Source organism: Balaenoptera ricei, chromosome 5 (genome assembly GCF_028023285.1).
Source record: "Balaenoptera ricei isolate mBalRic1 chromosome 5, mBalRic1.hap2, whole genome shotgun sequence".
NCBI classification, from domain to species: Eukaryota; Metazoa; Chordata; class Mammalia; order Artiodactyla; family Balaenopteridae; genus Balaenoptera; species Balaenoptera ricei.
This window is the reverse complement of record NC_082643.1, coordinates 138973113-138989812: the sequence shown is the minus strand read 5'-3', so window position 1 is coordinate 138989812 and position 16700 is coordinate 138973113. Positions and strand designations below refer to the sequence as shown.

General features: G+C 54.6%; 1 protein-coding gene across 4 annotated transcripts in view; it reads right to left on the bottom strand.

Moving 5' to 3' along the window:
- Window positions 1–14387, bottom strand: part of TBC1D14 (TBC1 domain family member 14) — a 101913-nt gene extending 87526 nt beyond the window's left edge. Inside the window, exons 1-2 of one of the 4 annotated variants that reach the window (XM_059923644.1) lie at window positions 14349–14387; window positions 3008–3746 (exon numbers count right to left, since the gene is read on the bottom strand). In XM_059923644.1, coding sequence (XP_059779627.1) covers window positions 3008–3729 — 722 coding nt within the window. In that variant the 5' untranslated portion in view covers window positions 3730–3746; window positions 14349–14387. Of the gene's footprint in view, window positions 1–3007; window positions 3747–13303; window positions 13427–14348 lie in introns of those variants that run through there. The other 3 variants (XM_059923643.1, XM_059923645.1, XM_059923647.1) reach the window with 3 other exon arrangements.
- Between the last annotated feature and the right edge of the window lie 2313 nt (window positions 14388–16700).

The window sequence follows — 16700 nt, the reverse complement described above, 5'->3', positions numbered from 1 at the left end:
ACACCCCCGTCAAGATGCGTGCCCCCCACCCCTGCAGTGTGTGTCCATCTCCCCCACTGGAGGGAGCTCCTTAGGGCAGCGACTATCTCTAAGCTCAGGGCGGAGTCTCCAAAAGCGGTGCTTACCGCAGTCTATGTGAAGGAAGGGGCAAAGGCACAAACAGGAGCTGGGCCTGGGCTTCTGCGGGGCGGTGGCCGGGCTCAGCCAGCCCTCCTGGCGCTCCTCTGCTCCTGACTCGTCCACGCCACCCTCATCAAGCAGGCAGGTTCACCAACAGGTCTGCTCCCGCAGGCTACAAGTTCCCTGACCACCTCTACTGCTTCTTCTGAGCCCCATTCTCCTAGACTGGCCTTCCACGATGCCGCCCACACTGCTTTCTACACCCTAGAAGCAGACTCGGTGAGGACAAGGGCAACAGACGGGCACGAGGGCCAAGGGAGTCGCTGGGTTGAGGGGACAGAGTGGAGACATGGGATGACACAGAAGCCTGGGCTGGGAACCGCGAAGGACCAGCTCCAGCCCCAGCCCTGCCCTCAACAAGAACTCACACGGTCCACCGCCTCAGAGCACCTGCTGTGTGCCAGGCCCTGCCTATAAACTCACCTGTAAAATGTTTAGTGGCTTCCAGACATTTTTGGCACAGAACCCCCCTTTTTCCCCTCAAAGGAATTATGGACTGAAACTCTTCTCTAACACTTAAAACTCTAGGACAAAAAATTCACTACGCTTGGCCCGTGATATCACACATCTTGATTCACTTGTCATTAATATTCCACCTGCTTCCCAAAGGTACTTAATGATGGCTCACAATAATAATGTCACAGTCATCAAAACAAGGGGAAGGAGACAAGAATTAAGAAATAAAACAAAGAGGAGACATTTGATTTCTGTGGCACAAAGCCGAGAAAGATTTTCGAGAAACAATCTGCAGTAACTGACGGTGCTTCCTTTCAAAGGAAATGAGGCTCCCACATAGACAGTAAGACAAAGGCAAGCAGACAAAGCAAGACGCAGTCACGACCATCACAACAAGCAACGGGTGCTTCAACATTCACTCTGTCTGCGTCCGTACTAAGGTTCACACATGTGAGCCCACTTCGTCCCCCTGACCACCGTAGGAGTAGGCCTCATCATACCCATTTTGTAGATGATGAAGCTGAGACAGAAAGCAAATGACGATGGGGACAATGCAGGTAAAGAGTACAAACACGGTATCAATACACCAACAACATAATAGGCATCCTGTGCTAGGCTAGGAGATGAGATGAGAAAGCTCAGAGAGGTGAAGTAACTTGTTCAAGTCACACAGCTAGAATGCGGGTGCCGATCTGCTGAATTCCAAAGCTAAGCTCTTTCCTCTATGCTGTTTCCCAGCCACCCCCATTTTCGAGCAAGGTTTCCCAAATTTGCCAAGAACCTCAGGTGATTCTAAAAACCTGTCTCCAAAGCCCTTCCCCTGAGATTCTGATCCTGGAGTTCTGGGATGGAGCCTGAAGAGCCATATTTAACAGGCACCCAGACGGTATTCATAAACAGGCAAAGCTGAAGACACTGATCTGAGCAAAGGGAGCAGTTCAGCCACACAAATCTGATCTGCAGCAGCACTATTTTAGGGCTATGGCCTCAGTGAGGATCGTGGGTCTCCCCCACAGTTCTTGGGTTCTTCCCACTGAAGACAACCGTGGAGTCACTGAGTTCTGGGGCCAGGAATTCTCCTGGGAGTAGCACAATACCTGTCTGCGGGTGCATCAGAGAGAAGCGGTGCCCCATAAAACCACAGCCCCCATCGGAGAGCTTCTCACTCAGGACTGGTCTCGGCTCATCCAAGACGACCCCACCTTCAGCCCATGAGTGAGCCGAGGCAGCCGTAAATGGACGTGCGCGCCCACAGCCGCAGAAGCCCCCGGCTGATTCAAGCCAGCACGTCCACCACCTCGAAGGGACACCCGTACCGCCAAGTGTCCAACACGGGCTCCGCTACAGGCACAGACAGGGGCAGCCAGGTGGACCACAGCGGCGTTCCTACCTGCCAGGCCCTGGGCCCAGGCCCTCCAGAGAGCTGCTGGGGAGCAGACGGCCCTTCTGCACAGTCTCCAGGGCCCTCGGCCCTTCCCTGCGGCACTCCACAGTTTGGGAGTTCACGCTTGCCTATGTGACTGACTGATATGTCCACTTCCACCACCCCCAGCCTGCAAGCCCGCCCAAGGTCAGTACCGAGTCACTCCTATATTGCCTGTCAAGGGCAGAGCCTAGGACGCAAACACAAAACACTTGTTGAACGGAAACACGAGGGCACAAAAAAGAGGCTGTAGGAACGGCTGCACAGGGCTTAAGGTGAGACACAGGGACGCCGGCATCCCAGGTTCGGCGCCTGGGGACAGGGCACCACGGGGAGTGGGGCGCATGGCCTGCTCCTGGCACAGGTGGGGACGTGTGGGGACGTGTGTGGCGGCAGTGCAGTGACAGCACACAGCCCAGCAGCAGGCCCAGGGCCGGGACACGAACAAAGGGGCACGGCCGGGCAGGAGCACAGGGCACGCGTCCAGGGGCACCCAGAAATGCCAGCCCCGGGGTGTGCCAGGAGAGGCTGGAATTACTGACTCCGATATCACCCTCGCCAGCACCCTCCGCTTGGCCCAAGAGACTCAAGTTATCAGCATAAAGGGCCCTTCGGAGGATAAAGCTGACAAAGGCTGCTGATTTCGTAACAGTGGTCACTTACAGGTCAGCCTCAGCCACAGCAGGTCAGAGGCCAGGAAGTGACAAGAGACTGTGCGAGTGACAGGGACACAGAAGTGACAGCCAGCAGTGAGGAATCAAACAGCAGAATCACCAGTCCTCCGCACAAGTCCACAGGACTCTGGGCTACTGGAAACGGCATAGTTATCTGTATGACAGTGTCTGCTCTGTGGGCAGGAAACACAGGACACACTGCAGACAAGAACAACAACGCCACTGGTCTGAACTGAATAACCTGGCTCTTCTAGAGAGATAAAGACGGCATTACCTTGTAAAGAAGTTACTAAATGGTCCCAATATTTTCAATTTCCTCCCCTCCTCAGTTTCATCAACACAGTCCTGCTGGCGTAGGTCACGGGTTTCCTTGATGGAGCTCAAGGTGACGTCAGTAAACTGTGGGTCATCGTCATTCTCCAGGGTCACAATGGCACTGGAGCTGCTCGTGACCACGAGGTCCAAGATGTCCTCATTGCTGACGGACAGCGTGGCTGACAGCTCTGTGCCGAGGCTGGACACGCTGCAGACTGAGACATTGTCGCTGCGGTTCAGCGTTTTGGAGGTGGGGCTGTAGAGCTTCACCGAGTCATAGCCTGTCCTGGGAAACGTGGAGGACTTGCGCACACTCTGCTCCCGCTCGGCACTAGTGGGACCTGGTGGCGCGTAGGAAGGCAGTGGGCACGCGCTCTGGCAGGCTCGCTCCGGGATGATCTCCGACTCGGACTGTTTCCTCTTCACGTGGACCACGCTGCAGGGGACAGGTTCCGGGTTGCCGATCTCTAGGGTAGGGATGCCTGAGTCCACCGATTTAAGGCTGTGCCGATCCTCTAAAGCACCAAGTTTCAGCTTGGGCCCGTACTCAGACAACGAGAGGGACCTGGGTGCCTTGAGATTCAAGTGTTGCAGGCTCTGAACGTGGTTTCCTGGTCGACCGTCCAGAATGCCCATCAAGGCTACGCCATTTGTAGTGGTGGAAAGGTTTCCATCAGTCATCTTGGTCCAAGGAAAAACTAGAAAAAACACCAAAATGGAAATTAGGAGAGTGAATATAAAAGCCAAAGATGCAATTCCTCTGACGCACTTTCAAATGTTCTGACACCCCTTTTAAGAGAGGAATCCTTGAAAAAAGTCCTACATACACAACTTTTAACTCAGGTCCAGAAGCTAGAGTTTTAACATATATTACCATGATATAAAACAACAGGAAGATAATTCAAACAGAGGATACATCTAGAGTAAAAATATATAAAATAACCATCTTTATCATCACCATCACTGCCCCCAGTCACATCTGTGATCCTCAGGACAGCACTGGGAGTGTGAGGGCTGTGCCGGGCAGAGAGAAAGGGTTTTGTTTTCCATGTTTTTTTAAATGATAAACAGGATACCTCTGTCAAAAGTATGTGAATTCATAACCCATACATAAGTCAAGGTTCAACTTGTTCTGAGACAGCATAAAAATCAAGATGCCTTCATCATGACAGAAAATAAGATGAACTGTGTATGCCATGTGCAGTGAGATTACCCCAAACATGGCTAATTCAAGTTAGCCATGGGTCTCCACAATGTTTTAGTCACCTTACTCAGGTCTACAAGGCGGGGCATATTATCCCCTTTACCATGGAAGAAATTGAGGCTCAGGTTAAACGGGTCCATGAGACTTCCCTGCTGGCGCAGTGGTTAAGAATCCACCTGCCAATGCAAGGGACACGGGTTCGAGCCCTGGTCCAGGAAGATCCCACGTGCCGCAGAGTCAATAAGCCCGTGCACCACAACTACTGAGCCTGTGCTCTAGAGCCCGTGCTCCGCAACAAGAGAAGCCACTGCAATAAGAAGCCCACGCACCACAACAAAGAGTAGCCCCCGCTCGCCGCAACTAGAGAAAGCCCGCGCGCAGCAACAAAGACCCAACGCAACCAAAAAAAAAAAAAAAGAAATGGGTCCAGGATCATATTGTTATTTAGCGGCAGAGCTGGGATCTACAGGACTGACCCCAAAATAAGCCATAGTAGTGGATGAATGGCGTAGTTTGGGGTTATAAAAACCCAGGTCAGAAGGCTGGCTCAGTGAAGACGGATGATCAATAAAGGAAAAAATAAAGGCCATGAACCTGCAGTAAACACCTGAGCAAGGAGAGTCAGAGCTGCTGCTGACACCCAGGCCCCGCCTATGGTTCTCTGGCCTAAGACTGGGGTAGGAGGCGCATCAGCCTGGAGAGCACAGTCCCCTGTGGACTGAGAACCCTAGGGTGTGTTACATTACCTTCTCCTGTCCTTTTAAAACATCAAAAACTAAAGAAACCTGGTGGTGCATTTAAATTTGATCCATGGAATAGAAACCACGTAAAGAAGGGAACTTTGGGCTCAGTCCTTCCTGGGTTCTAATCCCAACTCCACTAGATTGCCTTGGGAGAATTAAATAAAGTGCCGTGAGAAAGGCATTCAGCAGGCGGCCCCCACCGCAGGCACTGCTAGTAGCTGCTATCATAAAATAGCAAACAGTTGAAGGTCTGAAGCCTGGCAATAACACTGATAACCACTCCCTTTCGGGTGTTATTTTAGCTTTTGCAATGAGCTTCCCGCTCCCCTTCAGGAAGCCTGGCCTGCCTCTCACTGTCAACACAGCCAAAGCAAATTCATTAAAAGCAGAAAACGGGGGAGGGGTAATCTCCCTCCCTCCCAGACACTGAAGGAACCAGTCACACAGTGCAGCACTGGAGCAAAAACAGAAATAAGAAGGAATGAATTCAATTGCCGAATTTGGAAATAGACTGAACTATGTATAAAAACTTGAAATATGACCCAGTGAGTAAGTAAGGAAGGGTTATTTAATCATGGTGTCATACTAATTGGTTATCAATTTTTCTTGGAAGGTAGAACTACACCAAAACAAAACAAGCAAAATTAGAGCTTAATACAAAAATGAGATTATAAAGGTATTGCACAAAATAAAGTGCTTCCCTAACCTACAGAGCAAAAACTCAGTTCATCCTCGGAAAGGATCTGGGCATCACCTCACCACATGGGAACCTGTCTTAACTGTTTTGCAGTTCACACTGCCCTGAATTTCCTGGGCAGCGGCCCCTACCCTGAGTCCCCAGCCAGGAGTCCCTCCCAGGCAAGGCCACAGCAAACTGTCTCTGGAACCCTGTGCTGGGAAAGCTCCCGAACCAAACTATGCTGTGAAACAACAGGATTCACAACGGGACGACACAGGAAGACAAATCTGTACACCAATTTGGAAGTTCTACTTTTCTTGTTTTTTAATTAAGAGAAAAATCCAGTAAGAAACATTTTTAGCACATAGTTAAGAGCTAATCTTTGGCAATGTCAAAGGTAATGAAAATTATCCAAATACCATCAACACACCAACTGGTCAAACTGGCAAAAATCCATAAACACAAGAGGAAAAACACAGGAAGCAGAGCTGAGACCCTCTGACAGCCCCAGCTGAAATTCTGGCCCTGGCACTTACTAGCTGGGGAGATGCTCAACCTTTTTGAGCCTCAACTTCCCTCCTCCCCAGGAGGAAAAGGGGGCGTTACCATACACCTCACAGGCTGGCTAAGGATAAATGAAAAGAGGTTTGGTGAAGCACCGGCATACCTGTACCTGACACACAGCAGGTGCCCAATAAATGTGAATTTCCTCCACTTCAGCCACATAAAGAACTGAAGTACCTGAAAAAAAAACACTGAATTTAAACTGAAATTTTGACACGAGAATAGGCAGCAACATGGAACAAGTGTGTTATGTGAACCCAAGGACCCCTTCTCCTCTGAGTTGCCAAGATGGAAGCACAGGAAAGAAAGAAACAAGGTCAGACAGAGTCCAAAGCCGCTTGGCGGTGGCCTCGTCCTCCGTCTTCTCTCCTCTGCCTTGGGGCCACAGAGAGAAGCCCGAGGGCCTCTTCTAGGGAGAAGCTGAGGGACCTTTGAGGCCTCCGATGGTTCCAAGTCCAGCTTAAGTTCCTTAAACTTGAGGAACAGCCTCAGAGAACAGCCTTCAGAGAAATAAACCTAAAAGGGAAAAAGTACTTCCCCTTGCAACATACTCTAAGACCAAACTCCGCAAGGGCCAAGGCCACCTGTCCTCAAGCCCTTTCACCTGGCGCTACCAGTGCCATAAAACCAGAAGCCGCACTCCAGAGCACCTGCCTTCCAACGGGGCCCGGCAGGGGGAGGCTGCACAAAGGGGGTGCTTCCAAGAGAGGCGGCAGGGTGGACTCTGGAAGCCAGCCAGGAGACCAGCTGCGGATGGCCTGCCTCCAAATCACACGTTTTCTAAAGACAGAGTAAGCCTAAATTCCCCAGGCCGGCCCAGGGCCCTCTGGATCCATCCCTGCCAGCCACACCAGCCTCATGCTGTCACCCTCACCTCTCTCAACACGCAGCCGTCCTGCGCCACTGCCGCAGGTACTCTCCCCAGCTCTGCCATCAGCGCCCCTGGGGATCTGGGAGCGTGTGCCACAAGGAGACACAGCACGTTTCCAAGGCCGCTCCTCTGAGAAGGCTTCCTCAACTCTCCCAGGAGGCTGCAGGCCCTCCTTCCTCCTGAGCTCCTTGCGGTCACACCCCACCTACAGCAGTTTCCGTATCTCTCTCCCCTGGCTCCTAAGCTTCAGGTGGGCACATGCTAACAGTTTCTGGATACCACTGCCTGGTCAAATGCCTAGCACGGTTAAGGATTAAAAAATCTATTTGCGGGACTTCCCTGGTGACGGTCCGGTGGTCAAGACTCCGCGCTTCCACTGCAGGGGGCGTAAGTTCAATTCCTGGTGGGGGAACTAAGATCCCACATGCCGCGCAGTGCAGCCAAAAAAAAAAAAAATTCTATTTGCTGAATTAATTATTACTAACAACTACATTCTAGTTGTGGGCAGGTTTCAGGGGCAATCCATCCAAGAAACATCTGTTGAGAGCTGGGCTGTGTTTCAAGAACAAGGTGAGCAGGGGAGGTCACAGAAGAGGAAGAAAATCCATCGCGCTCCCAGCAGTGCGTGCAGACAGCAGACCCAGCAGGTGAGCGGTGACCGCCCTGTGCGCCGTACCCGCCGCTAGACTAGCCGGCGAGGAACACTGTCAACACCTGACGGCTCAGGAAAGCAAAACGAAATTTCCCTCTGCAGTTGTTTCCCAAAGTCTCACACGACGCCCTGCACAGTGGCCGCCACAGCATGCGACCTGGGCTCTCAGAGTCACCCAGGCACAGCCCGGCACCAGATCCAAGTCTGATGAAGAGCAGCCATCACCGCCCGGAGGAGAGAAACACACGAGACATAACGCACAGCTAAGAGGAAGACTTTTTATTCCAGGCGGCAAGGCCACCTGAATTTTATTTACCTGCCACAAAACTGAGTTCTGCAGGAAGCAAAGAGGAAAAGTGCCCAAGAGACTGAAACAACCTTCACTCCCAGGGGCCCGTCTTTAGTTTAATACAAGTCAGAGAGTGGAGAGCAGCTCTGCCAGTGACTCTGAATAAGGCTTCGGAAAACAAGTCCATCTTGAAGCAACAATTTAATTTTCTCCTCCTTCAAAAGTAATGGGACTAAGTCTTGACCAAGTCTTCATAAATAAAAGAAACAGTCTATGAAACCAAAACTAAATGATTTAGTTAGGGTCCCAGGGGAAAACAAGTCCACCCACTGGTGGCTTCAGGGAGAGATAATTCTGCCCATCCAGGCAGACATCCTCTGCACTCATCTCCCGTGGCTCCTTCCTGCCCACGGGGCGCGTGCTATACACAGCCTCCCTTGTCCCAGCTCCTCTCTGGCACCCCCATCAGCACGGGGACGACGCCACCCTCCCTGATCCTCCAAGGAGGGTGCGCTCATCTTCGCTGCCAAGCCTCCCGTCAACCCAGGCCTGCCGCTGCTTTCCGTACCCTTCCGCTTAAGAGTCAGGCGCACACGGCCCCTTTCCATCAGCCATGGCCTGAGGGCACGTCTGTCACAGATCCAAAGTTTCAAGAGGGCAGGAACTAGGTCTGCAACTCCTGACAACACCAGAGCATCGCCATAAAACTACAGTTTCATGAGTACCAGGCCCTGTTCTAAGCTCCTAACACGCCATTCTGTTTCAGAGCCCTCAGCAGCCCTTTGCGCTGTATTATCCCCACTGCACAGAGGAGGAAACTGAAGCACACAGCTTACCCAGGCCTCCACTTTCACGAGGCAGCAGCTGGGGCCTGAGCCCAAGTCTGTGACCCCAAAGCCCCTTGGTAAGCTTTGCTACTCACAGCCCTAATGCAGACATCAAGCACCTCCTCAAATCCTCATCCCTCCTGTGAAAGAAGAGGATTCCACAGATGGGAACAACGCTGGGCTGAGCCAGAGGCAGCGACCTGCCCAAGGTCTTGCAGGGAGGGTCCCACCTGAGTCTTCTCTCTCCAACACCTGCGTCACCCTCCAGAAGGCCTCTCAGGGGTCCTTCACGTTTCCTGGTGAGGATGCTGCTGGGACCGCCAGACTCCCCACAGGAGTGGCTCCCCCAGGCCTTCACCTCAAGCCTGGACCAAACACCAAGGACAACCCACTGACCTATGAGACATCTCCCAAGAGAATCAGACATTTGTGTAGAGGGCTCACAAGCACCAACCACTGTGAGTCTCTTTCTCTTTTTAATTCAAGTCCTGGCTTAGGCAGAAAAGAGCCTGGAAAGAAAGGCATAGGACGTTCTGAATCTCAGGCACCTCGGCATTAACAACACAAGCAGCTGCCTCTGCTCACCGGTGCACGCGGCACGTTGGGCACTGTGTTTGGTGTCCACGCCCACCACCTATGATCTGTGTAACCTCCCCAGCAACTCCCAGAGCTGAGGACACCGTCATCACCATCTCACAGACAAGACCGAGGCGCAGATGGAACGCAGAATGAAGTGGTCCTGCTGGGGCGGACCTGGATCCTACACCTGGAAAGGTGCTTACTCTTTCCACTGCTGCACAAGCGGCCTAAAATAATGGATTAATGTGCATTACATAGAAAGGGAAAGTCGGGACTTCCCTGGCGGTCCAGTGCTTAAGACTCCATGCTTCCACTGCGGGGGGGGGGGGGGGGGGGGTTGATCCCTGGTCAGGGAACTAAGACCCCGCATGCTACGCGGCACAGGCAAAAAAAAAAAAAAAAAAAAAACCACAGAATGGGAAAGTTAACTAGAAAAGTAGTTTGTTTTTTTTAAAAGAGTTATTCTTTAGGATAAAAACAATCCTAAAAAAGAATTTCCTAGAAGCCCAATATATTCCTCTGGAGGGTGCACGGCAACTTTGAGGCACCTGGAACTCAACACGATGTAGTTCAATAAGTTTCCATCCATCAGCAAACCAGGCAGAAACTTGCATTAAACTGGCTGAGGGTCCCCAGAGGCTCCTTCCCAACCCTAAGGAACAGATATTTAACTTACACCGCCCCAAAGGTGGTGATGTTTAAAAGGCATAGGTGGGACATTTTAAATTAAGGACTTTCAGTGCACAGGGGAGGTTTCCCCTCTACCCCAAAATGTTTCAGCTTCATATAGCGATTTACCAAAACTAATCATCGTTAAGTACCTGTAAAGTGACCGAGAGGCAACTCACAGGTTCGCAAGATAGTCCACTTAACAAAGCCAACACAATTTATAATCTTAATTATTAATAAGACAAATAATTTACTGAATTTACCAAACACCAAACATACTAGGAGCTATCACATGCTCTAATCATCACAAGCCTGCCAAGTACACTCAAGAAACTATGAGATTCAGAGAGGCTGAGTGACACACCCAAGGTCACACAGCAAGAGAAACAGGATTCAAACCGGGTCTGACATCAAAGGCCAAACATGGCTTGCTGGAGTGCTTAAGAGTACAGACCCTAAACTTTGTGATCATCGATAAGCTAAATACAACAATATTTAGACTTCTCTGTATGTATGTTAGACTTCAATAGAAAAGTTTTAAAACTAAAATACACAAGGGGAAAAAATAATGCAGGTTCTGGAGGCAGACCGCATAGGTTCAAATCCTGGCCCCTCCGCCTAGCAGCTGTGTGACCTTGGACTAGTTTAACTTCTCTGTGCCTCGATTTCCACGTAGTAAGAGGGGGACAATAATAGACTCTATTCATTAGGCAGTTGACAAGATGGGGGGAAGAGATCCACATAAAGCCTTTAGAATCGTGCCTTGGAAGATGCTGGCTGGCGTCACTCTTCCCCGGGCACCCGACACGGCCAGCCAGCTCAGGCCCCCTATTTTAGCAACTCATTTGCATAAGCAAGCCCAGACACAGCCAGTCTGCACAGCCTCACTGTACGGCTTCCCCCTGTCACCAGCATCTCTCCTTGCACCTCCGCTGCGGCACTGACTGAGCGCTGGGCCTCAGCTTCCCCATCTGTCAAATGAGGTGATTAGCCCAGCCAAGCTACCCGAGGTCCTTCCAACCTGACAATCTAGAATTCTAAACCCAGACCCTAGAAACTTTATACCCTCCCTACAGCAAACATTAACAGACAACACGTACCCATTTTCCTAAACTCCTCTTTTACATATTAGGTATAAATGTCTAGTGTGATGACAAATCTTCTCCGAGGTCTCAAAGCTCTGCGAGCGCCCACGGCATGCTGGCCAGGCATCCTCTGTGCCGAGGGTGAGGACGCGACAGTCAGAAGCTCGGACCAACAGGCAAGACAGATTCTTAAACACGTTGCTCTGGTAAGCTGTGTCCTCTCCGTTGAGAGGTCTTCGGCAGAGCACAAGCAAGAGGAAGTGGAGGTATGATGGGCAGGAATTCACCCGCTGGACAGAGGGGAGTAGGGCAGTGGGAGGGGGAGATGGAGAAGTGGAAGGGCGGAGGGGCGGAGGGGTGGAGAAGTAGAGAGAGGGTGCCTGAGGGGAACTGCAGGGATCCGCGGGGGCCAGGTGAGGCGGCCCTGATGCGGAGCGTGAGAGGGTGGGCTGGGGGCAGACTGCAGAAACTCAGTCTGGCGAGCATGGAGCAAGCCCAGCTGGGCGCCACGCGAAGTGCTGAGCAGGGACCTGCCAGGACCTGCTGGGGCCGTGAAGGACACCGAGATGAGCGGAGCCTGGCCCCGTGACCTGCCTCAGTGTGAATGTCGTCCCTGCCTCTCTCCAGCTGGGTGACCCTGAACCAGTTACCCGACCGCCCTCGATGTGTCCCAAAGGGTGCATTCACTCAATAACCCTGAGCCCCAAGAACATGCCAGGTTCTCACGAGGGCTGGAAATCAGGTGGAGCCCACAGTCTCAAGGGGTCAAACATACCACCACCAAGACAGGAGTAAGACAGCCTGGGTTGGGGGGTGGGAGGGAGGAGCAACCCAGGTGGCACAGGGGCCAAGAAGTTGGAAAGAAGCCCTACCCAAACCTGAGACACGGGTTGGTACTGGCCAGATAAACCGGGCAAGAGGAAGGGGCTGCTGTAAGGTCTGGCCTGGTCCATGCACAGCCCCTAACAGTGCCCAGCAGCCACCCATCCTCTACAAAGGCGGCCAAGACAACGGCGAGGTGCCAACAGCCTGCAGACACGGGCCCCAAGACACCGCCCTCCCCCGTAAACGAAGGGCGTGAGTCCGTGCCCAGGAGCCTCCTGCCCACAGAACTTCCCAAAGCCAAGCTTCCACTTCCACGTCCAAGTTGGAGCAGATGGCGCCTGTGCAACTTTGAAACACACGCCGCTGCCCGTGGCCCGCTGCGCAGGCGCGGGGTCTGGGGTCCGCCGGCCGGCGCTGCGGCCTCGTGAGGAGGAGCCTTCCCGGCGGCCGCAGCCCCCCGCTCCTTCCCCGGGGCAGCTCCCTGTCCCCACGCAGCTCCTGCCCCTCAGCCTCCCGCTGGAAAGCATCCCCAGGCGCGGGTCCCCGAGGCTGAGGGGGGCTGTAGGCCAGGTACGGGGGCCCCTGAAGCAAAAGGGAGTCCCCGGCCTGGGGAGTAGGCGGTCCCAAGAGAAGGGGGGCGTCTGCGGCCCCAGAACAGGGATCTGAGAAGCAAGGGGGTCGAGAGCTGCCAGGTGGACCCAGAGATGGAGGGGGTTCCGGGCGGTCGGAGGCTCCGAGGTGTGGGGAGAGGGGCTCCGGCGAGTCGGGGACAGCAAAGTGCCGGGGGTCCCAGGGGTCGGGGGCCCTGAGGTGGACGGGGTCCCGGCGGCTGGGGGGCTCCGAAGTGGCGGGATACCGGTGTTCGGTGGCCCCGACGCCGTGGGGGCTCTCATGGGTTGGGGGGCGCCGAGCCGGCTCCTCTCCCGGCCCGGGAGCCCCGCGCGTCTGAGGGGGAAAACTTTTCGTCAAGTTCCGGGAAAGGAGCGGGTCGGGGCGCGCGTCTCACCTAGGAGCGGGCGAGCCGAGCGCCCCCGGGCCCCGCGATGCTCCCCGTGACCCACGCGCTCCCCCGGCGCGGGAGGAAGCGGCAGCCGCGCGTCGAGGGGGCGCGCAGGCAGGACCCGAACCCGCGCGGCCAGCTCCGCCCCGCCTCAGGCCGCCTCCCCGCTCCGGTAGACGCTGCAGCAGGTGGCAGCGGCCCCGCGCGCCCCGGCGCCCCGGCGCCCTCCCTCCCTCGCGGCCCGGCCCTCGCCGGAGGCCCTCAGTACCGGAGTTAGCGCGGGTCCGACGCCATCCGCGGGGCCCGTGGGCCCGCAGCCCAGGCCCTGCGGGACCCGCAACTTGCGCGGCGAAGACCCCGGCGCTGCAGGCGGCGGGCCGGGCCGGCAGGTGCCCGCGAGCCGCCCGCAGCCAACAGCGGCGCGCGCCCTCGCCCCGCCCCGCGCGCCCTCGCCCCGCCCCGCGCACCCTCGCCCCGCCCCGTGCCTGCGCGGGCTGCTCTTCCGCCCGGGCTGCCGCGCCCAGCCGGGCTGCCGCTGCTCCTCGAGCTCGACGCTCGTCCAGCTGCCCCTCCTCCGGCCCGCTCGCCCGCCCGCCACGGGCCTCGGAGCGGCGTTGCCGGACCTTTTCTCTCCCGAAGGGCAAGAGGATCCGCGAAGGGAGGCCTGAGGGGATTTTCATGCCCGCAGATCCCCTGTGGACACCCATCAGGGGCCTCCTTACCTGGTCGGCTCCACCCGCGGCCATCTTGGAAGTGGGAAGCGCCCGGGAGGGGGAAGGGGCACGAGCGGGCAGCGACCAGGCGTGGGGAGCCGAGCAACGGAGCGCATCGATGGGCGCCCCTGCCCCCGAGCAGGTGTGCGGGGGAGGAAGAGCCCGGCCCCCACCTGGCCGCAGGCGAGAGGCCAGGTGGGCAAGTTCCGAGCTCGGGCCCGGGACGTACAGCTTCGGGAAAGTCGCTTTGAGGTCTTCCCTGCCGGGCCTTAGTCTCTTAATCTGTAAAACGGGCTTTTCTGTTAGTTGTCTTTTATCGAGCTGTTACGCAATGCATAGCGCCGTGCCTCCCCAAACTTGTCTGCACTTAAGCGTCTCCTGGGGATCTTAGAAAATTTCAAAACCCAGGCCACACCCCAGGCCAACTAAATCAGTCTCTGGAGGTAAGGTACAGTTTTGGAAGCTGGGTAATGTGCAGACAAGTTTAGGAGCCGCTGGCCTAGCGTTAATGTGCATTACTTCCCGTCAATATTGCAGAAACTCCAGAGACAGGGTTTATGATCAAAACCGTCGTACAGAGTGGGAGATGAAGTCACTTACCCAAGGTTCAGGGCTGGTCAGTAGCTGAGAGGGGTCAGAAGCCAGATGCCCCGCCCCAGACCGCCTTCCAGGATCATGCAAGGCCCTGAATAAGAAAGCTCTTGTTCACTGGTTGTTGACCCCTTCCTCATCCCCCTCCTAGAATGTAGGCTCCCTGAGCCAAACCGGGCTTATCTTGTTTACTGGTATGTTCCCTGAGCCTGAAAGATTATATTCTGAGGACATCAAGGCAAGAGGAAAGACTCCAGTGATTGGGAGCTGGAAGGCCTGGGTTCCAAGCTAGGATTGGCTCCTGCCAACCAGGACCCGTGAGGGCTGTCACGGCCAGAACTACCACAGAGGAAACCTCAGAGAGACAGCCAGGGCCTGTCTAGCAGGGCCGTCAGGGACAGGAAGGGTGATCTCTCCATCACAGCATCTGGAAGCATGCAGTGGAAGATTAATTTGGGCTGCGGTCCTTAGCGTTGGGCCGAAGCGCCCCTGACTTGTTTCTCCTGCCTGGGTCATAGCTCTAATAACTCTTAGCACCTATTATGATAGCAGGAGAGATGAGAACTTTAAAAAGGAAATCTGTTAATAGAATACACTAACACCCTTCACAGTGCTTCTATTATGCTTAGGGCATAATGGAGGCTTTATAAATGCTTACATTTCTGGATGTTTTAAGGAAAACTAATACCAGGTCTCCTTCAAGCGCCCCCCACCCCACCCCCCCCCGCCACCCCCGCCCCAGTGTGCCCCCCTGAGCTTAGTTTAAGGAAGCAGGAAAGTACAGACTTGCTTCAGGCCTGACTTAATTAGCAGTTTAATACATCAGATTAATAAATCTGCCTTTACAGTGTTCTTTGCGACTCCCCAAATCCCTTCGAGCCCTCATTGTCAGTCTTAGGGTTTTAAAACCCCACAATGACAGGAACCATTGTTCTACATCCAGAACCGAGGAAGTTTGTGGTCCATGGGTTTGCATTTGGCGCCCTCTGTCTGCCTTTTCCTCACCCCTGCCCCAGCCCAGAGCTCCCCACTGGAGCCCATCTGTCACTTAACACCCTCAGTGTGATTTGACCTATTTCTTACCCCTTGTCATCAGCACCCAGGAGTGTTCTAGATAAATCCTCATTGCAACTTCAGCCTAACAAAATTAAAAAGACAGTGAACAAGACGAGCTGCGTGGCAGTGGGCACTCACAGCACCTCCCAGCCCCCGTCTCTGATACGGAGATGACAACTGTATCAGGGTGGTCAGCGCCGTGTCCCCCTCTGCTGGCTCACCACTGCCTGCCTAGGGGAAGCCATCCCGGCTCCCCTGTGCAGACCTAACCGCCAGGGTCCCAGCCTGATTCTCACCTGGTCGCTCCTTTGGGGGCTGTAAAGCTGCTGCTTGATGTAGAGAAGCACCAGGCCTGCAGCTGCCTCGCCTCAGTTCCAGGCACAGGACTGGTGGGTGGTGGCCTGGCCTGGATAAGCCCTGGAACCTTCCCTCCCTTCCCTTCCCCAACTTTCCCCACCTCAACAAGGCTCTGAGCATCTCCGCCTCCCGAACTGTGTGAGGATTAAATGTAAAACAACTGTCCGGGGATTTCCCTGGTGGTCCAGTGGTTAGGACTCCGCGCTTTCACTGCCGAGGGCCCGGGTTCAGTCCCTGGTCGGGGAACTAAGATCTCACAAGCCACACGGCAGGACCAAAAAAGAAAAGAAAAAACCCAGCTGTCTGGTTTTGTCAGTTTCTGGCATATCTGAGGGAGCTCTTCCTAGCAATATAATGTAGAGAAAGTGTGTTAGTCAACCCGCCAAGGTGAGGAGAGATGCTAAGATTCTCCAGGGATCCCTCGGAGGGACTTCTTCAAGCCTGACCTCTGAGCCTCCCCAAGCTCGCCAAGCAGGAGTGGGAAGCCCTTCCCAGGGTGACTGATTCCCACGGAAGCCAGGCCTGAGCCCACTCTGTGCCGGCGCCCTGGGCTCCGGGAACATCAGAGTGACTGACAGCCCACAGTTCCTGCACCCATGGAGCCCCTCGAGGGGCAGACAGACGTGGCACCTCGCAAATGCACTCACATCCCCTCACCAGGAAAATAGTAACTGACCAGGGGCAGACCCCAGAAGGGTCACCAGCAGGGTGTCAGAGCTGGCGGGACCCTTACGAGTCCTCAAGCCCACCCCTCTCATTATTCAGTGGGGAAAGTGAGGCCCAGAGACAGACATGGGGAGGGGCCCAAGGTCAGGTGGGGAAGGGGGTCGGTACAGGACCCTGGCCAGTAGCCTCTGCCCTGCCAAACCCCCTGTGCACCTCTTCTCGGGAGATGTGGGGATCTAGTCTCCCAAAGGCATATTTTGCCCCCGACTCTTCCCCAGCCCC